Source organism: Rhinolophus sinicus, linkage group LG03, assembly GCF_036562045.2.
Source record: "Rhinolophus sinicus isolate RSC01 linkage group LG03, ASM3656204v1, whole genome shotgun sequence".
Taxonomy (NCBI): domain Eukaryota; kingdom Metazoa; phylum Chordata; class Mammalia; order Chiroptera; family Rhinolophidae; genus Rhinolophus; species Rhinolophus sinicus.
In genome coordinates, this window is record NC_133753.1 from 80,685,976 (window position 1) to 80,709,908 (window position 23,933).

Consider the following 23,933-nt stretch of genomic DNA (forward strand, 5'->3'; position numbering starts at 1 on the left):
CAACATAGAATCACAAAGTGAGGTATCATTTAGTCTCTCTCTCTCTCTCTCTCTCTCTCTCTCTCTCTCTCTCTCTCTCTCTGTCTCTGTCTCTTTCTCTCTCTATGTCCAGGCAGGGTCATTCTTAAGACATCCTTCTCAGCAGTGTATACCTGGCCTTCCAGAATGTGAAATCAGGAGGCCACCCATCTTTCCTCAATCACCCATTTCTGTTCTCAGTAGTCTCCACTGTCAGGAAACCTTTCCTTTCTCACCCAGATTCTGCACACTGCATTTTCCCTTCATGAAACAGAAAGACTGGCTGGCAGCCTCTGCGGAAGCATCTTGCATGTGCTCACATCACAACCGGGCTCCTCCAGTCTGAATAATCAAGTCTATTTAACCATTCCTTAAAAGTCTTATGTTTCAATTATCTAATCATTTTAAGCTCCCTTTTGAACCCTCTGTAAATTCTTTTTTCAGTAAAGTAGCAAACCTCAGAATTGAATTTATTTCAGATCTAAACAGTGCTGAATAAAAAGGAAAATTAACTTAGGATTCTAAAATTCAATGTAGATGGCTCCCATTTATAGGGATTTGACTTAAAAATATTGAGTTGATTGGTTGCCCCATGTGAAAAAAGAACTCGGTGGTACACACACACACACACACACACACACACACACACACACACCGTAGAGAGCAGGAGACACTCCCTAAGATACTGTGACCTCTGCCTGCAAGCACAAGGCAGCCAGTAGCCTTGAAGTCTCTCACATACCTCGGAGTACAGGGGTTATTTGAAGGTAATCAGAAAGGGACTCAGGCAAAATTGTCAAATGGATGAAAGACTTCAATGTCAGGCATTTTCTCTTTTCTTTCCTCGCCACCCCCAGACATGGCCTCCTGTCCTCACACTGATGAATGAGCAGGCCAGTGCTGTGTGCTTATAGGAAGTAGTTACTGAGGTAAAGCATGCTGCTGACGAAGACAGAACCTCAGTAAGTGTTGGTTCCCCCCTTCCTTCATCTCTTCCTGCGCTGTCACTACCCCAGTTTCATTTGGACACAAAATGAGTTTAAGGAAACTTAGAGACAGTCGTCTCTCTAGCCCATGCCTACTTTCATTTGCTTCCCATTATATTAATATTTGAAGAGGGAAGAGTAGAAAAAATACAGAATTTGTATAAAAACCATTACTATATTAGTATGTTTAATAGAACCTTACTAATAAAAATATGTTACTGTTACTGCCTTCATTGCTTCAATACCTGGAACTTTGTTCATTCTTACTTCAAACTCTGTAAGAGTTTTATGTCAGTTAATTACATTTTAGCCTGAATGAGTATCAAATGCAACTGATTTTTCTGGGACTGTTAGATGTCTAATTCCAATACTTTTGGGGCATACTAGAATTGCTTTTCTGTCTATTTGCCACAATATTTTTTTACTGCACGTACATTATTTGGATTAAAAGGGGGAAGAGTTGTCTATGAATCAACCTATGTAAATCATTGTATCTGTGCAATGAGATGTACCCAGTAGATTATGATTAGGTATGGTTTAAACTGTCCTAGCAGACTGTCAAGTCCTGCCACAGTCTCTTGGTTGGCAGAGGTCACAATCAGAGGTGACAACAACCATCTCCTTACCCCACCTCTGCTCTGGACATCATCCTGAGCACTACCTCTCTGCCTTCTGCCCCAGGGAACTCAGATCTATAGGGGAGGAAATGGTAGCTATTTGATACCAAAAAGTTAAGAATTTCTGCCATGAAAAAATATAGTCCAAGTCCACAGAGCCAGTCAAGCTGCACTGAGTTGCTGCTTTACCACCTACTAGCTGTATGATCTCAGTTTCCTCATCTCAAGCAGGGATGGTGATAGTGTATACATCAGTTAGGAACTGAGAGTCAAACTTGGTTATTCAATGTAAAGTCCTTCTCCCAAGGTCCAAAACAGAGACTGCCTTAATAAATGCTGTTTGTCACTGGTAAGCATGGTATACAATATTAAACACACACACACACACACACACACACTCACACACATCCATCTCTTGGAATAGTTCTCATTTTTAAATGACCATGCTTATATAACTGAAATAATTTTTCTTGTTTTTATGTTTTTTTCTTTGTCATCTTCTTCTTCACATCACTGTCTGGCCCAAATTCCCCACACTGTATTTCCTTAAGGTGTCTCTTTCTGATAACTTCTACAATTCCTCAAGATAAAGGAATAGTCTTTTTCTCCCTTATGAATAGCCTTTTCCCAACTGGGTTTATTAAAGTTTTAAAGAGGAATGTTTATGACCATGATGAAAATGTTATTTTAGTCATGAATATTGAGTCATTTTCTTGCTCGTCCCTTTAAGTTCATATCTAACTTACTTAGCTTTACTGCCTTTAGTAGATTATCCCACTTACTCCAAGTGGTTTTTCTCCTTATGATCAGGTAAGACACACCCTTATTAGCAGACACTCTTTCTAAGTCAGAATCTCAAGTCAAATAATAACTAATGTGGGTACCATTTATTAAATATTACCCTCTATATGATGGCAATTTTTCATTGATTAACTCTAATCTCAACAACTCTATTGAGTAGAATAAATAATGTGTAGCTATAACTCTTTACATTTCCACATGAGAAAACAGTGAAGTTGCAAATTGAGAATTCCACCTCGGGTCTGAGTCCAAAACTCATGTTTCTTTTTCATTGCACCGTGCTACCTCTTGAAGACTGCATTGTTGTCATTTCCAGTCTGGGCATGGAACTAGTTCAGCTCTGGCCCCATAGGCTCTTTTGCTTCACTGAGGGAATTGAGGAGGCAGGCCATATTTGTCCCATCTTCTCTACCATTGCCCCAAATCTTAGAGTCCGTCTGAATCTGACCGGGGAATTTCTGACAGAGTCTTCCCTCTCCAGTTGAGGATGACCAGATGGTGGAATTAAGGGAGCCCCTCCATAATGCCTGATCTTTGAGACATGAGGTCCGGCCTGTGGCAAGATATCCCCCTTGCTGAGCATTTCTGAAGTAAGTCCCAGCCTGGTGAAAGCTGTAGAATATACTCTGTAGCAGTAATCTCAATCAAGGAGCCCTGGTCTCAGAAGTAGTCTGTCTGCTAAAGCATCTGTTCTTCCTTCCTCAATCCTCTTCTTTTTGGGGTTCCTATAAAGCTCTCTGACTCTGGGAGTCTCCTTTACCACATCCCTAATGAGGCCAGGTTTTTCCCTGTAGCTCAGACACCCCTGTTCCCTTTCTGGTGCTTCACCTGGGACTTGGATGATACCAGATTCCTTTCCTCTTGAGGATCCTGGAAAGACCCGAGGGAGACATGTGAGAGGATCAGTTCTCTTTATACCACTTCAGCTGCTTACTGTGTCAGCAGTCCTGTTGTGAACTAACCTGTGCAGAAAAGTGGTGAGAAGGGTCCTGATGTTTTATCCATTGTCCTCCAACACTCAGATATACCTTCTTCTTGGCCTCTCTCTGTACCTGAGTATTTAAGCCTGTATGGTATCTTGTGTAATTCATTCAAATGTCCTAATATGTCAAAAGAGGGCCTTAATAATGTGTTTCCTTCGAAAACTTGCTGGATAACTTGCGATACCACCATTCTCTTACGTGGATCCATGTAAGCCAAAAGATTTCAACCCGAAGAAGCAAGCATAAAGGATTTGCAGCAGAACCTATAGATTTTACTCTATGTTGTAAGGCTTTTGGGACAAGGATTTTTATCCTGTTTAAAATGAAGGCTTTATGTCACGTCATGTTATTGAAAATTTTAACTACGATAACATAGTTCAGTATATTGAGGGAGCCCAATAAAATAAATAATTACTTTTTGCAAATACGTGAAGGAATGAGTTTCTTTTGTGCATTCCATGAGGGTGTGTTACTTATGCTTTGCTGAGATTATGGAAAAGAGCTGGGTTCACTGCATTGTGGAATATTGACAATAATGTTGGTTATTCCCTATAACATTGTCTTGGTCTAACTAACTCAAGTGGAATTAAGGATGTTGATAAACTGTGGAGACCTCTGTCAACATATAGTACATTAGACCTGCATAGTAGGTCACATCTGTGGGCCACTATGCCATGTCTATGTGCTTTTTAGGAAATGGCAAAATATTATTGGCTCTGCACGTTCTTGAAAGGTACCTGTTATAGCAGAAAAGAACCAGGAAAGGGATAAAAATCTGGAGGAGAGGAGCAGCAAATGTCTTATGTAAGTGTGATGACTTATAATGAGAATAGAAAGAACATACAGAAAATGATAAAGGCTTAAGGTTGTGTTTGTAAAACGCTTAATATATTTTTTATTTGCTTTCGGATAAAAGTCTTCCATTAGGGCTCAGAGGCCAATTTGAGTCTTTAGGGGCTCAGTCCTTTAGGGGAACTTTCTCTCTAGCCTGTGAAGCATTTAAGTAGGAATTAAAGTAGGTCATCCTATTACTAAGGAGAAGCCCCCAAGCAAGTTAATAAAACAAATCTTACTTGTTGGAAAAGGTCAAGGCTAAAATGAACAAATCTCATTGGGGGCAAAAAAGAAGCTATCCCCAATATTCAACCACTAGCCTGCACAAATTTGGAGCCATTTTGGTCTTCAAAAGTTGTCAGTTCTCATTGCACATCTGTGAGTCTGATGTATACACGTATCTGTTCTTGTTTTACTGCCGGGGGTAGTTTTCACATACAAACATACTCAGAACAGGAATTCTAGGAACATCGGCTATGAAGTATGGTACACACATACAACCACAACCGCACCACCCCCACAACCATCGGCACCTCTTTCATTAAATGGATGAATGCAGAATGCAAACTAAAAGGTGAAAGGAGAAAAAGAAAAGGAAATAAGAGAAAAAAAGAAAGAATGAAATGGAGGCTGAAATGAGAACTTCTGTAGGATAGAAGCTGTTGATCCCAAAACTGTACGCTATGGTTTCCAAGGTGATCGCAAGTTATGCTTCCTCACTTTTTTTCTGGCTACTATCATTCATGGGGAGGTTGTTGTTTATTTGACTCTAAGTTATGTCTAAGGAAGAGTTATAATTAGGATTCATCTTTCTTAAATTATTAGGGATTTCTGCAAGTTTAGGAGACGAGTGTGTGTGGTAGATACCGGTGGAAAATTTCTCCGTTGTGTACTTGGTCATCTTGTAGTCTTGGGATTCCAGACAGTTAAGAAAACACCATTCTAGTAATGAAAATACATGTTGGTTAACATGCCCAACCCTTAAAAGAAACCAGGCAGAAGGCCAAGTGGGAAAATCAGACTTGGAATTTAATCAATATGCTTGCCCCTTCATACCACTGTTGTTGGCAATTTGGATGCCTTTGACATAGAAGGTTGAGAAAGACTAAGTGGAAGGTGACAGTAGGGCTAAGGGTATTATAGGGCTATATCGTTGAGGCCACTATAAATTCTGTAGACTAAATAGAATTTTAAGCAGTCAATAGTCATTGAGAGGTGGACTGTCATTCATCAAAGGCATTGAATGGTGGAATATATCCATTTTCAAATTATTTTTGTTCTAACATATCTAGCTATTTAAGTCAAAGACTGGGTAAATGGATCATTGTGCACATTAGAATTAGACTGAGGCTATTGATTCAAGGTTTCTAGTGAATGAATTATCAATATAGCCAACTGCAAATTTCTTTTGGAATTACCATGAATTGGCACATCAGTGCATTTGAATAGATCATGCATACCCTAGATTATTGTTTAGTGAATCCCTTGTAGGATACATAATGACTATTATATATGTAATACAACTTCAGTAAACCACATGGCCCTGTGTCACTGAAAACACTTTATCTGGTGATTCCCCAGGTGTGTTAGGTCATACAGCCTGAAAAGCTAAAGTAGGTATGTGGTGTTCTGGGGCAACCTGTGCCGAATAGCCCAAGACAAAATGCAGAGTAAGTTAGACCTGCCCTTCAGGCTAACATTATGTGCTGCCTAAGAAAAATCAGAATATCAGAGTCTACCATTCTCTGGCAGGTATCTTGGACCTCAGTTACTGGTCTTGACTTCACTAAAGAACGCAGGAAAGGGGAAGATCCGTACTATGGTAGTACTGCAGGACAAGGGGGAAAGGAAAGGTTATGTCTAGGCAAAAGATTTGACACTTCCTTCTGCCCTGGGAAATTTGTGTGGTGGCATTGTTAGTTCCATGAAATGATCCCTCCCTTCTTGGTAATTATAAGAGCATATATGAGCACCTTTAGAATATATGTATCTATAACCAAGTAGCCAGGCATCTCAAAATTTATAGAACAGATCTGTTCCTGAAAAATTGACCATTTAGTGACAGTCCATGCAGTGAATCGAATTTGCCCTTTGACATCCATGATGCATTATTCTAGAAAAAACTTCGACTTCAAGACAAAACAGGACTATATCTTTAGAATATATTTAAAACAAATTTGAGGATATTTTTAAATGTTTAATCAAATTTTTAAAGGAAAAGATAATCACTGTGATTGACTTATCAGTCAAATAGCTAAAACAGAAAATAATTGAGTGTATCATTTTTTCTGCCTCCTATGGTAGGTCAGGCAGGCATAAAGATAGTAAGCCCAGTAGTTTCCACAGATTAGATACAGTCTCTGCCTTTTTTTTTTAAGTTTATTGGGGTGACAATTGTTAGGAGAGTTACATAGATTTCAGCTGTACATTTCTGTAATGCCTTCTTTAAATCATCTTAACATAGCTGAATTTATATTCAAGGTAGTCATTTTAGACTTTGTCTTTGCATTTTTATTACACTTCCCTAAAGACAACTTTAGTCCCATGATTCTTCTGAAATCTTACTGATATTTTGGTTAAAGCACCTTTTGGTCCAGGAAATTCAAATAATAAAATAGCCAGTTACTCTTCAGTGATGACAATGAATTCTCTTCCAGTCCGGATAGCCCTTGAAATAGATCCAAAAGAGGAAGGAAACTTCAATCTCATTTTTCATATTTAAAAAAAAAAAAAAATCACTTTAGTAAGTCAGTAGAAAATACCAGAATTCAATTTTCTTCTTTCCTAATGTCTTTAGCCCACAAAATTACCCACACCTCATACCCCAGCCCAGTACTTTCATTCTGTTCCTGAATTGGACCACAGCAGAAGCCAGGATCTACAGCCAAGCACCACTGCTTTTATGGCATAAATTTAGACTCTCATTTAATGTACACCGAGAAAATTTGATCCTAGCAAATTTCATATGCTGAATTGCTCTACTTTGAAGGATACCATCTAGACATTCTCTGAGGATTTCTTATGACATGAGTTGTTATGCAAGTATGTTACCAAACAATAAAAATCCACAATCCCTTTTGCTTCACATGTGTTAAAGAGGCATGTGGGGATAAAAGCAGAAGCATTTCCTTGGAGCCCTTAATAGGATGAGAGTTCTGTGGACAAGCAGTGTACGCTGGTCCATCTCACCAAGACTTAGTAGCCAACTGTGAAATGAAAACAGAAGATCAGCAAAGCAGCTGAGAGACAGAGCAAGTGCTAAACCAAGTTGTTTATCCCAAGATCATTCAGAATCAGGTTCACAATTCCATCAGAATAATTGATTTTCACATAAAATGTGCAGCTCTGCTTTGTATGGAGTTAAGGCAGTGAAGCAATGTAGTCCCTAAGCATTTGAAATGCACAGAAAACCAATATAAATATTTCAATATTGTAAATGTAGGAACCAGAAGAGGTGCAATTACTTGAAAAAAAATTTTCGAAAACAATCCTAAGTATTGTCGATTTCTAGAACTAAATTCTACTTTCTATTATCAGTCTATCATATTTATAGTTTTGTCTGGGTCTCGTAAAAATTAATTATTAATTGTATAAATGATATATAAAACAAAGAGCAGGGAATCTGGTTACAATGCTTTTCTGAAATTAATATTAAAGGTTTTCATGGCCTAAGCATTTTTCCCAACCAGAATTTCTAAACTATTATGGTCAGTTTGGGCTACCATAGCAAAATGCCGTAGACTGGATAGCTTAAACAACAGAAATTTATTTTCTCATAGTTCTAGAGACTAGTAGTTCAAGATCAAAGTGCCCCTATAGCAGGATTCTAGTGAGGACTCTATTCCTAGCTCACAGATAGCCACCTTCTTGCTATGTGTTCTCGTGGCCTTTCCTGAGTGTATGCCCATGAAGAGAGGGATAGCTCGCTCTTTCTTTTCTTATAAGGCCACCAATCCTATCAGATTAAAACCCCACCCATATGACCTCATTTAATCTTAATTATCTTCTAAAAGCCAGGTCCCCAAATACGTCACATTGGAGGTTAGGGCTTCAACATACGAATTTGGGGGAAACATAATTCCATCCGTGGCAACTATATTTGTAGCAATCAAGTTCCTTTCAGTACACATGTTTTGAACACCTTTTCTCTAGAGATACCAATAAGTGTTTCCTGAAATGAAACTCATATGAATACTCCAGATTATTACCCAAGGTCTCTAAATGGTCTTTTAATATGCTAAATTCAATTCAGGGTTCTTTAATCATTGTTACTACCCCGACACAAACTCCTTATGTAAAGGAATACATGGAGAAAGTTTTTATCATTTTCTCTTAAAAAGTCTGTTTTTAAAGTCCCCCCCCCCGCCGCCCAGTAAACTGAGTCACATCATAATCAGCCATAACAGAAACAGCAGTATGGGTCTACCTTGCATCAGTGAGAATGCACTGTCGAGTTAACATGACTACAAAACAAATTTCTGTAAAGCCAATCTTATTTTCACATTGACTTCCACATAAAATATGGTGGATAATACCAGAGACAGAAAGAATAAAACCCTATGTCTAAATAAAAAACCGTGGGACAGGCAATGGGGTGAGTGTGCCGTCCAGCCCCGTGGCCCGCTGGTATGTGTGCTGAAGTCTTGTCCTGGCAGTTGCCTGTTGGGAGGTGTGGTTCTCCTAGCATTTTATTAACCATGGGGTCTGTTCTCTACTTCTAGGAATTAGCACCTTGACTGTACATTTATAAATTCCCAAAAGATAGATATGTGAGGTGATAGATGTGTTAATTAACTAGATAGCAGAAATCCTTTCACCATGTATACGTATATCACATCATCATAAAGTATACTACAACTATCTTACAATTTCATGTGTCAATTATACCTTAATAAAACTAAAAGCTCCATCAATCTATTCATTTTCCAACCCAAAGAAGGCATATTAGAGATATGAAGCTCGGTGACATTAGTGGTCCCCACCATGTTTTGAGGGTATCTTGAGCTGGAAATTGCCTTTGCCCTACAGCTTTTTGTTTTCTAAAGTTAATTTCCAACTTCACTCATTTTCTTACTCAAGGTTTAATAATACTTATCTCACATTTGGTCTATGTATTTGCCAATGTAGTTTCCTTCCCTTCCCCCACCTCTATGGTGAACATTTGAATGAACTGAGCATTAAAACATTATACAATATAATATGATGGTATATATTATACTATATATAATAGTATATTTGATATATTTTACTATACCATATATGTGATATAATATGACCATCCCCTAGTTTCCAGTAGTCTGTGATCTATAGGCTGTCCAAGAAACAAATTTGCATGAATTCTTTCCCTTGTGTTGTTTTGTATAATGCAGACAGACTACTTGAAAGACACCTGGAACCCTGCATGTGACCAAGCTCCATGTGTAGCCAAAGCAAAGCAGTGACATTTTTAAGCCTTTCAGGGCCAGTACAATGTACTGTTTATATTACTCCTGCTGACATGGGAATTCCTCCTTACACTTGAAAGAGAACTCTGAATTCAAAGGGAAAGATGCACAATAAGGAATTAGCTCCTAGATTCTGAAGAGCCTCTGTTTCTGTACATTACACCACATGCACAATAAGGAGACGTTTTAATGTTCCAGGGAATATTTGTGCCTTAGAATGAGTACTGGAAATCCTCTCCTTGAGGCAAAAAGAGCTTGTAAGCAGCAGCACATGGTCACTTCTGCCTCAAGTGGAGTCCCAGGAAATGCCACCCATAATGTGAGGTCTGCTTGCCTCCCCTGGGGGCCCAGAGACGCAGACACACGTGACTCCACCAAACGCCACACCCTGCTTTTGTACCAGAGCCTGTTGTCCATTTGGCTGGATGTTCAAATCAAGAAATCTACATCCCTCAAGGCTTGAACTAGCATCCCAGGGGGAAAACGGTCAGCGCGTTGATACACAGCTCCCACAAAATGGAATTTTAATGAGCAGAAGCAAAACCTGATCTCCTTGCTCAGAAAGCAGGTGGCTTTGTTCTTTTCATGCTTTAGAATTTCACTAGCTCAACACCTTCCCTTTTATTCTGGTACCTCTTCTCTGAGAACTGAAAAGAGGCTGTCTGTGTCTCTGCACTGTTTTCTCACCTAAGATGTTTGGATTTATGTGTTTTGGGAAACTCTTAGAAAAAGTGTTTTGAGGCATCAAGGTTTGTTTTTCTGGAATTATTTTTTCATGGGAAAATAGTCAAATTTTGCCTAACTAATCTAGTTTGTTGTTGTGATTGGGGGACATGTGGCTTTTGGTACATAATAATGTGACTTGTGCTATCCTTCACGTTATTGACTCATTGAAAGGGGCGGTGGGGCAGATATAAGGGAAGAACGGGAGACAGAAAACTCTGGGAGATTCCTAAGAGTTAAAGAAGAGCCTAAACCTTTGATGTATGCTTTTATCCATTCTGAGAAAATATACTTGACATAGAGTCCTGTTTCTGAAAAATGGCTTTTGTTTCTGCACAGTGCTTGATTGTTAAAACTCAGATTGAAAAGACAAAATTTGGGAAACTTTTCCTCCCCATAAACAGATACATGTGGGCACTTCTTGGGCACCATCTCAGGCTCTCCTTGAAGTAGCCAGGAGTCCACATGTGCGTATGAGAGCAGTATAGCATCACCTCCTGAGTGCAATCAGAGGGCAATACGGCATTTTAATGAGCTCTGTCAAAGTGTTATTGTATCCAGAGGCCACACAATTGAAGAAACGTTTTTTTTTTTCTTTCTAACTTCTATCTGCTGCCAAAACAGAGTGGAGAGATGGGTATCGGAACCCTGTCCTCCCTCTCCAGACTAAGCTTCTTTTGTGCTCGGCTTATCCACTCAGCCTGTCATGTTGATAGAGGTGGTTCAAGAGCAGACTCAGTCATTCCCGATGCTGACCCATTGCTCCGGTAGTGGAAGCGGTTTCTCATCCATCCTCTCCTTGTTAACAGCAATGGGCAGTTATAAAATATGAGTACTTGTATCTAATGGCTGACAAGATTTGTGCTCAAATTCATGTTCTGCTCTTTCCTAAGTGAATTACGTCCCAATAATGAAAACCCTGAGCTTGGGGGGTGGGGGGATTGGTGTGTCAGAGACTATTCTCTATCATGGATGGGAATTTTCTCTGTAATCTAAGCCTGAATTAGAAGAACATCACAGATGCACAGTGCATTGGACGTGGAGCACATGCATGCATTTAAATCACGTATATCTTACTTTTTTACTGATGTAATTGTGAAATATGTTCTTTTTGCATTCATAATTAGGGGGTGGAACAGATGGTGAAGGCTTAGTTTAAAATAATCTGTCATTAAAATAACCTAGCCTACTGGTAATTCTTCACTCTAACTGGAGTTAGGTCAAGGGAAAAGAGTTTGGGGTGTTGTATTTCCCCCCCCCCCTCTTCTGCATTGGAATGTAGAAGGAAGAACCATGAATTTCAGAATAGTGATATACAGGAAAATTGTCCCTAGAAGGGCACCATAGTAAGATTTCCCTCGGAAATTTGGCTGCACTGTAATATGCAGGCAAAAAAAGAAAGCAGAGACAAAACTGCTTTGACAAATATAAATATCCATTTAGCACAATGCATTAAAATTAGTGAACCTTCAATCACGAAGCTATAGTCAGTTTCATACCCTGCAAGGAAATAATCTTATCATTTGACAAATACTGTTAGAGGCACTCAGCTTTTGGGGTTAGGAAACTGCGCCTTACATTTTATATGTTGCACTGATGTCAGGGGATATAAATTATAATTACAGGCATTATTATTCAGAGATGCTGTAGCTCCTGACTTCTGTATCCAAGCCTGGCTCCTGTATGTGTACCTCGTGGAGTCACTGGGATGTGACAAAGAATCTCAGCCCTATTGTGATGGCCTAGAACTGGTTTTAGTAATAAGAAAACTGTCTTGAGAAATCAGCTCCTTGCATGCCTTTAAACGTCTGCTTTACTGTTTCTTCTAAGATTTTGTTCTCCATTTGCTTTGAGGAAAGCAGATAGATTTCAGCATGGCTTTATAATAAATCTTCTCAAGGAGGGACTAGCATTAACATTTGTGTAGGTTCTTTTTCATCTTAATCCAACCTTAGTTAATAATCAGAAAATTCTACACACTGAGTTAGAAGATGTAATTAACCCTTTGACCCCAGAATCTTAATTGGTGCCTGTTGAAAACAGTGGGCAGTTAAAAAAAAAAAATTAAAAAGTAGCCTGCAGTGATTGAAACAGCTCAGTATATAGTAGCTTTCTTGATTCAAAATTTTTAAAAATTCCTTAGAACTTTTCAGATTAATCACATTTGGTTCCCAAGACAAACTGATTGAATGTTTCTTTCCTCCTCCCACCTTTTAAAATTCAGACACCCACATTAAACCAATATTGATGCTACTTTGAAAACTTTCTAAGCAGCAAAACGTGGCTAACTATAGATAGGGATCACCCTGAATGGGAAGGTAATGGCTACATGAAGAGCAACCTGGTTTCATACCCCATTCTTTATTTACAAGATAATCAAACCTAAGTTATAGACATTCATTTGACACTGTAGATATAATTGATGGAAACGATAAGCATAAAAGTGAAAAATTAACTAACCAGTTTTGTTTTGTTTTGTTTACCTCTGCAATGACAAACAACTAATCTGACTAGTTGTTTTTTCCCCCACCAAGTTGGCTGTTATTTTTAATTGAATTGACTCGATGCTTTGTGTCATGTAGACATAGACTCATTTTAATCTCACCAGGAAATTGGAACATGTGTTGAAGCCTCTGTTTTTGCCAAACAAAACTGGCCAATTCTTAGATCTCCACTGCTTAATAGCATCAGTTGTTTAGCCTCCAGATATTCCTTTTCCTTGCTATGGTGTCCAGACCTCCAGTATTTTATTAAATACGTGAGATGTGAACCTATTGTTAAAAAAAAAATCCTCATCTCTTTTGGTGAGAAAGTAAAGGATGTGTGTCGATGGCAAATGAATAGCACTGGGTATTTTGGAAGACTGTAAACGAATCCAGTCTAATTCTGATCTTCCAAATGTCAGGAGATATCCCAGACCATGTTAGACATCTGCGGCATCAGAAACTGCAAGTAATCTAATAGCTCCATAAACAGAACTCTTGGAGGAAATAATTGCCATCCCTAGTAGTCATTCTAGCGTGCATGATATAAAAGGAAAGCATTGTGTTTGGAGGTAGAACTGGATTTACTAAGCCTTGGTTGAGCAGTTGTTAGGTGTTCGCTAGATCAAGTTCAACAAGACATGGCCCCACTGTTGGGAAATTCAGTCTCCTTGGGAGTTAAATAAGCCAACCAGGACCATACAATCTCATAAATACTGCAATAGTATTGGAGTGCAGGAGATTTAATCCTGGCTCTGCCACTAGTTGGCTGTAGGATCTTGTCCAGCCACCTAGCCTCTCTTTGCCTCAGTTTCCTCACCTATAAAATGAGGGTTTAGACTACAGATTGTCCTTGTGCCAGCTCCATCAGTCCTTTCTTCTGCTCTCAATCAGCCTTCCCACTGTCATTTGTCCCCATAGCAGTTCTCTTGTGATCTTTTGGTGTGTCCTTCTAATCTGACAGTGGCATTTTAAGGCTTGAGAAGATGGCTTACACAAATCTCTGTGATTGTATGTGAGGCCATGATCTTCGATTGCATGGAAAACCTAACCAGGCCCTTTTCTCCATGTGGAAGTTCAAAAGGGGGGTGTCTTAATCCTCATGCATCATCCTCAGGAGACATCTTGTTTGAACTGAAGACATGTTGAAATGAGATCCTTTCCAAACTTCTACAAAGGCAACTTTTCTTTTTCACTGGTTCAACATAAGGTTCCATTGTACCACACTCTAAGCTTCAAAGGTTGGATTTCACCAGGGGGCTAGCAATTTTGTCAAAGCTAAGGAGCCCAGTTCTCTCAGATAGTATTTTTTTCCCTGTCCCATAGCTGGTTCCAGGAGAGAGATTATAGAGTAAAGGTGACTGGCGAGGTCACCTATTGTGGAAATGACTTAGGAACGCTCTTGTCATCCCCTTTCCCATTGGTCGCCTACTCCTAAGGAGACGATTCTATCATTTGAACAAATCATTCAAAAACAAGTGATGATGACTTTAAATTATAGGCTGACTCTTAATATAAATATTTTAACTTCAGAAATACTATCCAATTTATTTTTTTGTTAATGTACACATACCAGTTAGAGAATCTTTATTTTTAGTGGAAGGCAGCAGAATAATTGAGTCTGACGGTCAGAGTTCGAATCCTTATTCTCCCACTTACTAGGGATAGGCCTGTCGCCTAATGTAGCTAAGCCTCAATTTCCTTGTGTGTAAAATGTAGATAATAATATAATTACCTCAAATGGTACTTGAGAAAATGAAAAGAGACAATACATGCAAACTGCTTAGCATATACTGCTCAATAAATGTAAGCTATTATTATTGTGCTATCTTAACCAAAAGCTTATTTATCGTGTAATTTGTTTTTATGTGGAACAATAAGATGTGACTTTTGAATTGTTTTTAGAACCCACTAAATCAGAGGAGGAAATTGGGTGCTACCCACAGTTTCTGACCAATAGGGCTATGAAACAAAGATCAGGAAGCATGGGCTCTGAGTTGCATGTATACATATAAATATATATACACACATATCCCCATATGCATAGATACATAGATACATAAATACATACATTTCATATATACATATATAGCTCCAAAAAATGTTCAGTGTCTTAGGAGACTGAAATTATTGCTGAGATTTGAGGCAGTACAGTTTTCTAATTGAATTTTACATGCTTCTCCCACATTTCGATGTTTTAAAAACAAGTTATTAATTTAGTGTTGCCACATACCTTGTTCCCATCGTGGGTTGCCTCTACTTCCAAATTCACAGCTTCGGTAAATATCACTAATCGTTAACACTTCTTCTCCTGTGCAAGCAGTACTTAGGAAATCTACCTGGTTAAAACTCAGTAAATAAAGCAACACCAAAGACATGAGGATGATGGGACATATCAAATGCACTCGGATTGCAAGAATTGGAAACAAATTTATTCTCAATTTAAGTGGTATATTGCGGATGGAGTCCATTATGATTTACACCATTCATTAAACTGAAAATGCAACCCTCCGTTCACAAAGTGAACTAAGGTTTCAGGAGTTCCAGACGATGTGTAGCATCCTTCTTTTTTTTCCCTTTCTTCTGTTTCCAGTTCAGGAGTTGTAATAGAAAGTAGATCCTTCACAAGAAAACTTAAATACAGACTTTTGCAAAAAAGGATTATAGTTTATAAGGTTTCAGCCTATACACATTCACCCATAATGTATGGCTTCTCCTGCTGGTTCTAACACAATGGATAATGGGACTGAGGAGGGCATAGTCCTTTATTAATTAGCAAATTATTAATGTCCATAGTAGCTCAAGTGGTGATTTTACTTGCTCTTCATACAGGAACCCTTTTTTCTCTTGTTTCATTACAATTTCCATTCCTGTTCTGCTATTAAATGGAGACTCTTGCTGATTTAATCTCAGTAGCTACTGAATCCAAAAAAATAAAGGCAACATCTCATAAAATCAGCGTGACCTGATTTTATACATGAATGTAATGTATCTTGATCAAAATGACAGTGACATAAGGAAGTCGCTGAAATAAAGGAAAGCTTGTAATCCTAATTCAGACCTTTAATTTGTTCATATATAATGCAATGATAAAAGATCTTAGGACTTTTGTTAAACATGAAGGGAAAAATGGTCTTCAATTCCTTATGTGTTGCTTTGTATCAGATGCCTTACTAATTAAATCTCCATCACATACATTTGTTAACCAATTTATGTATTTATTTTTTCTGCAGTCCCTGGATGGCTTTGTATTTGCACTAAATCAAGAAGGAAAATTTTTGTACATTTCTGAAACAGTCTCCATCTACCTAGGCCTCTCACAGGTAAGTAAAACTATTTAGATTCTTGGCTGCGATTGTAAAGGCTCCTTGAGCCTGTGCTTTTTCCTTCCTCGGTGGATATCCTGCTTAGCGTGAATGATCAAATTTATTCTTTGATGGCTCTACCCGACTCGTCTCACAAAGTCGGTGGGAAAATTATATGTGTCAGTTCAGTACATTTGGAATAAACTCATGCTCAAAAACTTTAGTCCTCCCCACCCCCCAGGGATCATTATTAATTTATTAAGAACAAATGAAGTTTCTTCCCTCAGTTGTTTTGAACTTTGAAACCTCTGTGCCCAGTAGGAGAGGGACACAGTAATAGCACTTCCCTTGTGTCCTATTACTGGATGTTTATGGAGTTCCTTGCATTATCCTGGGAGCTGACACAATGACAGGGAGTCATTTGGAGTCAAGAAATGCTGAGAGAGACCATTAAAATGTGTTTCAGGGAGGGTTCCAACAAGGATATAGTTTGCTGCCTTTGCAAATGCTTCCCAATGCTGCAAGACAGTTTCATAAACTAAGATGGCCTTTCATTCTTTGCAGTTTAGTGACTCATATGTGTCTGTCAGAGGTGAAAAGATGAGAAGATGGAGGCAGATGGGGCAAGGGAGAAAAATCCTAGATGTTAGTTCTCGATATTCCTCTGGAACACCAAACTTTTACTTCCACTGGCTTCCAAGACACAAGCTGTGTCTATAGAATGCCAAAATACCCTGAAGGAAAGTTTGCGATTCAACTAATTATCCAGATGTTTTCGCCACAAAAATGCGGAACATCTGGATATTTGTGCCCATCCAGGTGATTGGCTGAGTTTGACCCTTTTCATCTGATGGGTTTGGCACAAGGAAAACACAGCCTGAGTGGGAGGGCTTTTGTGGGTGTGTAATGATCTGCCAAATCGGATAATCTCTTTCTCGTTCAGTTGCCCCTTGGGGCTAAAGACAGAGATAAGATTTGCCTCTCTCCTCCTAACTAGGACCCACCCTGGACTCATTGCTTCTGAAAGTTGGCACTGCTCTAAGGAGGCCTCCAGCACGGCTGGAACTGGTGGGTGTTAGTGAGTTTGCTGGGTAATAGCTAAATCAAGAAAGACATTGGGAAATAATAAAGAGAGATATTTGGCATTTGAGGAGGGCTGGGGGCAGAGGAGAAACACTGCCAAATTTGATTATTTACTGTGGAGAATCCAAGCAAGGGTCCATTAACTCTTCCTTGAAGAGCATGCAAGCTATTCACTATAGTGTATAGAGTAATTCTATTTTATGCAGACTTCGGGAAACCAAATGATAGAAACTGAGCCATTGTTAACTTAATATTAGTATTCTTGCTGAAATAGCTTGTTGAAATCTCTGCTTTTGTAATAGCCTTTAATAGACTTTAAGCCTTATCTTAATCTGTTTGGGACCTAGTATTGGGAATCTCCACTTTTGAAATTAGTGTGCCACCATGTTAATATTGTATAGTAGAACCGGGAACACCACTGTTTGTTGTTCTGCAATGCCCATATTCATCTGTTTTATGCAGAATATCCAACAAAGTTTAATCAGCCAGTTATGAAGAAGGATGAATAATTAGTTTAAGCAGGTAAATGCTAATTAGGGAACTCCTGAAAAGCATCCATTATATACTAGCTCAAAACACATTTTACAGCCCTGGTTAGTGGTGTAATCCAAATTCTGTCAAGGCAACTGCATTTTCTGTAATTGAGATGTGTATGTTTGCTTTGCATAACAGATGGCTCTGTATGCTTAGACTGATAGCTAGGAAAATAATAATTGCATTATTCTGGCCAAAAGAATATTAGCTCTTGGGTTTTGGCCATTTCAGTCAGTCCTCCTGCCAGCACAGCATATGCACATATATGGATTGGATTTTCAAGGAAATTGATGCATCTGGAATAGTATGGCCATCTGAAATATCATCTGTTCAGGAAAAATTTGGCTTTAACCCTGTGCTGGTTTCTCCTTAAAAGCAGTTTATTTCACTGCTTCTCTACTGTAATGTTAAGTCAATCTTGTCCTAAAATCTGAGACGAATTATTGAGGTTTCTGCTAGATAAAGCAGCTGTGCAGACATGGTACAGTAGCTGGTGACTTCTGTGGGGTCTTCCCCTGCTTGTGTATATGTGGTGGGTTTTAAAGTGCCTGTCGATAGTCAGCATCGTGACTTACCTGGGGGCAGATGCTGGCTGTAATGTGCCTTTGCCCTCTGGGTGGATGTGTTCGGTCAAATATGCAGGTAGAGACTCTGAGGTACAAGACAGAGGTTTTCCTTTGGAGGTATTATGCACTGAAATGATGTAGGGTCCATCGTCTAGAAAGTGATTTTTGCATATACCGACATATGTATTTAGAGTTCAGAACTAAAGTTTAAGAATAGTTCTGGGTCAACATGAAAATAATCTGATAAAAGCATGGTATGTTTTCAATGCCCAAAGAATGAAGGGGAAACAAATCTATGCTAAAACTTTGGGAAAGGATTGCCAACCCAGTGAACGTTCTAAGTCCGAATCGGGTAATTAAAGTTCCTGAGACACAATAACCCTTCCCAAGTTTCCTCAGCACTCTCTTCAGTTGTGAGGGTGTGGGGTGCTCATGGGTAACACACAATGTAAAATGTACTTAAAGTTATTAAGTAAACACTTCATCTTTTACACACATACACACACACAGACACACACACACACCCTTAATTAAATGCAAACCAAATGTTCTGCTCGTGTCCTACAATTTTGCCTCTGTGGTTATTTCATCTAGATAGTGATAAGGAATCTATAGAGTTATGTTCCTTCCTTTCCTTTTTAAATAGTTTCATTAAATAAAGTTAACATGTAACTGTTGCATCAAAGACTCATCCAGTGAAATTGTTGAGGAATCTTGTAAGCATGGCAGTTTGTTAGAGCATAGTGGTGTCTGCATTTGGAACTCTCAAGATATTCCATCCTCAGTTTTATTTTCTTTCAACATGTAAATAAATATGGTGGCTTTAAAACGGCTTATGTTCAGGAAAGAATCAGGATTCTTTTTTTGGCTCGTGAGGAAACCAAGTAGAGACACTTCTACTGAGCTCTGTTGTGCAGCTTGAATGTAAAGACAGCCAGAGTGGATTTTTCTTCTACACTCCATCGAGTGTCACAGCTCCTGGTATCCAAGGTGTGTGTGTGGCCGTTATTCTCTTTAAAGTATCTTCATACTGTCATGATGATGGGAATGAAGTGATCTATGATGATGTCCGACCCTCCTCGGCAGCCCTTTTGACTTTGCCAGAGATATATGTTTAACTTAACATCCAAGATGTGGTTTCAGGTTGTAGAAATACGCAGTGTTGGCTTGCTTTTCTTAGTAAAAATGATTTCCAGTGACTCACCGGAGGCCTTATCTTAAAGGATGATCCCTAAATATAGATGCTGAGTTTGGTTTACATGGAAATTAAATGACTTCTTATACCTGGTGATGGCCCTCAGCGCTGCTAAACACAACTCTGTTCTCTAACTATAATCGAATAGGCAGAAGTGAAAATGAAGAAAGACAACAGAGTGGATTCCCTAACACTGAAAATGTAGCAATGATATGTGGTCAGCTTTTATGAAATCTGTTTCAAGGGACTTAATCCCCAAGGATCCAAAAGAGACTTTATATGATAAATAAAAAGCATTAGTAGCTTGATATAGGATTTAAAGCTTAGAGAACTATTTATTTGTTGGTGTATACCCTCTTCTTTCCACAAAGGAAATAGCTTACATAAACATATACAATAAAAAGTAATGGCAAAATAGAACTAGGATATAAGGAGCAAAAGATAAAGATAGGTAATCTGTTATCACAGAGTAGGAGACCACAATCGAGGCTTATAAGAACAGACATAAATGGTCTGATCAAGCTTCAAAGTTGGCTATGAGGTTCCGAGTAACCAAAGCAAAAAGGGAAATAAAGCCAACCATCAAAACTAAGGAAGCATCACTTCTCAAGGAGGGCAAAGATTCTCTGAGACAGAAATAGAAAAATAAATCTCAAATATAATTTATGTAAGGGCTGATAATGTGGGTTATAACATATTGAACTGCTCCCAGTAGAGTCCATATTTAGGGCAAAGCTGTAATGACTCATATAGTAAATATGCACATATATTTTGCAGACCTCATAGGCAGATAGAAGACCCATGACCCCCTCAGCTGTTGGGGTGCCAAAGATCATTTTGAGAGTGATGTTCTGGAATCCGAACCTTACAATAGCATTGACTAGTTTGATGGTTTCTGTGCTTTTAAATCAGCTTTTCCTATTCGATATACAAATCGTGCGTTTTCTTTTAAATATTTTTGAGAAATTTAACATTACAGTTGCCAGAGGCAGAGGAGATGGGTCTCAGTCAACCGGAGGATAAAAATGGACTCATAGCTTCTGAAAACATTTTTCCTTGAAAGTGAGGTGAGCGATGATGATTCCGATACATACCTATGCCAGCAAAATGTTTTCAAATTAACACAGAGTCCTATTTAAAATAAAATGGGATCTAGAGCACACTGGAAAATTAACAGATTTTTATGTTGTGAGATTAGAAAAAAGCTTGCAGCTGGCTAAACCATCTCTTGAAAAGTATTCTAATGCCCCCCACTTCTTCCAGGGCCCAGCTTGCATAGAGTCACTTCCCTCTTCTCATTGGTAGAAGATACTTCCTTGCTGTTGTAAACCAGCCAAAAGGTAGCTACAGACAAGGTTACAAATTGGCTTGTTTCAAGGCAGTTTGCTGAAAGGACCAAGGTGGCTGAGATATAAGAGCTATAAAGGTGAAGGTGAAAGGAGTAAACGGTTATTTTAAATTTGGTGTTTTGTGGTTTTTTTTTGAGGCCATGCAAATATACTTGTATTTACCATAAACTCCTCTCCCCATTCTGTTGTTATCTCCATATTTTAGATTTCTCTGCATTTGTTATATAGAATGGCAAATAAAATTACAGCTACAGCACACACGTACAAGGTCAAATAAATGACAGAGCTCAGTCTATTTGTGAAGCTATTCTGAAAGGGAACCATGGTGCCAAATGTGGTTTATTTGAATAATAAAGAAGAATTAGATTCCCCTGATAACTTGGCTGAGGGCCAATAAATCACTGGAGGTTAAAGATGCTTTGCAACTGCCATGTCTTTCTTTTGCTTTTCCAAAGTGCAAACCTCAACTCTTCCACTCTGTTTTTCAATGCAAATCGCAAATCAAGTTGAGGTTAGTATGTGGTTAATACACTCACTTCCATGCTTGTAAAAGACTGTTTTATATATATATATATATATATATATATATATATATATATATATATGTAATTTCTTTAGTGGGGTTAACAATTGCAGGTATTAGCTTTCCTTACAAGTTATTACTCTTGTTTGGCATTATCGCATCCTAGATAGCTGGACTAGAAAGAGAAAATAAAAGAGTTATTTCAACACAGCAGAGAGCTTATAATAATGGAGCCAAGTGCTAGCATTTTTTCAGTTGGTGTTCTAAATTTATGCAACATTAGGGTAACCTGAGTTCCTTCAATAAATGAATACACATAGCCCTCTAAATATTGCTTTGTGGCCTCCCTTTTTAGAGTCTTTCAAGTAGGCATACCTTAATTTAAAAAAAAACGTAGAAGATGTATAATTTTCTGCAGCCTCTGTGTTTTTTTTCCCCCAGCAAGTCTGCATTTTTCTCCTATACTAATCATAAAAAGTTTATCACTTCTGGGTGTAACAAAGAAAAATGCCCTTTTGAATGTGGAAGCTCTGAGGGTTTAGAAACTATTGAGAAAATATAAGTATCAAAATAATTCAGAAACAGTACAAGGCACAGTGGCACATTATCAATTTACAACATTTAAATTGATAAATGCTTGGTGGTGATGGCCTACAAGGGCACTTTGAAAAGCAAATACCGACCTGGTGAAGAAATTGATTTCCCCCCCTCCTGCCCCCGAAAATGACTGCATGATGCATCATTTGACTGCATGCTGTCCGAGTGCTTGACAGAGATAATCTCAGCAATCCCACGGGTGACCTTATCGTTCTCACCAGGGCAACTTCGCCTACGTTCTGACTTTGTGCATGTCAAGGTTCCTCCCAGCAGGATCCTTGGGGGAAAAAGTTCCTCTGTTCGATCCAGATATTGAACTGCTCACTCTTCCCCTTTTTCCTTTCACCCCACCCTTCCAAACAGACAAACACGCCTCTTTATTTCCTCCGTAATTATGAATGAGCCAGACGGAAGAACACCGCAGCTCCGTGCTCTGTATCTTTGGTGAAGCCCTTATTACCTTTTAGTTCACATAGTTCTAGGCGCTCACCTGTATTAGCAGAGATCTTTTTATCAGGAAGCGTAGAAACATTCCCTAATGTTCTCCTACAGTGCGTTCCCATCTTTAGCAAAATGGGAACAGCTAATCAGGGTCTTTCTTTCTTGTACTTGCAAGGTTTTGTTTTTTTTTCTTTTCTTCCCTCCCCTGCAATCTTGACACAGAAAGCTTCTGAAACGGTTTTAATCCATGTACTTTAGTTTCTAATACTGTCGTTCCCTCACCATCCAGTGACTCTAGGTGTTTCTTGTGTAACTGTAAAATTATGTAATACTGACGTAAGATCCAAATGGCATGTCACCTTGTGTTATGGGGCTTTGCCTCCCAGGGGCAGCCTCGGTTTTGATGTAATCCGTGAGGCTTTCTCGGGACCACTGTTGCTTAGAAAATATTTTTCTGCCGTAGAGGAATAATTGACCATTTCTTTATGTTTAAAATTTTTCTGTTGATGTATAAGGGTGTGTGTGTGTGTGTGTGTGTGTGTGTGTGTGTGTGCATGCGCATTCCTATTTATCAGTAATCTTCCTGCCACACAGCTTGTCGTTGATAATTACAATTCTTGATTAGCCACTTCTTGAAAGCAGCAAATACCCTGCCTGTTTGGCACCCTGAAGCTACAGTCCCCACTGGCTTTGACACCCTCAGTTCACCATATTCAACCCCTTTTACCTCCTTCTTTCATCCACAACATTAATTCTGAGTGAACAAGACGTGCTTCCTTGCTTTTGACAAGATTTGCTGCAGTCTCATGCGACAAAAACCCAACACTCATTCCAGATTCAGAAAGTAGGATTTATAACAGCATTTTAATTTAATGTTGGATGTCGAACATATAAAGAGATCACAGTAGTACTAGAGCTGAAAATTGATGCCTTTTTTATTAGTGTCCTCTCAGAAGTGGGTGAGACGCTGTTTGTGCAATGGAGCACAGAGCGGCACAGCCAGATGAATGAGGATATGCTATCTGCAAGGAATCATATTTCAAGCCACTGTCGGCCTCTATTGATGTGCTCAGAGTTGAAAGGTTATGCTAGTAAATGCCATCCGAATTTCCAGCATTAGGAATCGGTAGCATAATCTGCTGGTTGTCACTTGATGTTCGGCCTAAATGCACGGCATGGGGGATGTTTTACTTATTTTAGCTCCAAATTAATTTCTTATTACTGGCGCGTTTCTTTCTCTCTTCCAGGTCTTCATCAGTCCTCAAATGGGACTGATTTTTAACAGACCTTTTAGTGTCAAGCAAAATCTCTGAAGGAAAACGGAAGAAATTTGTGTCATCATACATGAGTGTTATAGTCTTCCTGTTTATTCCTTTGGACATATTTTACCAGGCGCTGAGGCCAAAACACACAAAGTCTATATGGGAAGGGGGATTTTCTAGTTAGACTGA

The 23,933-nt window shown here is 38.8% G+C and overlaps 1 protein-coding gene across 10 annotated transcripts in view; it reads left to right on the forward strand.

Moving 5' to 3' along the window:
- Positions 1-23,933, forward strand: part of NPAS3 (neuronal PAS domain protein 3) — an 856,235-nt gene that overhangs the window by 602,629 nt on the left and 229,673 nt on the right. For all 10 annotated transcript variants that reach the window (XM_074328134.1, XM_019754550.2, XM_019754551.2 and 7 more), the window contains one exon: positions 16,123-16,212. In XM_074328134.1, the coding sequence (XP_074184235.1) occupies positions 16,123-16,212 (90 nt within the window). The remainder of the gene's footprint in view (positions 1-16,122; positions 16,213-23,933) is intronic.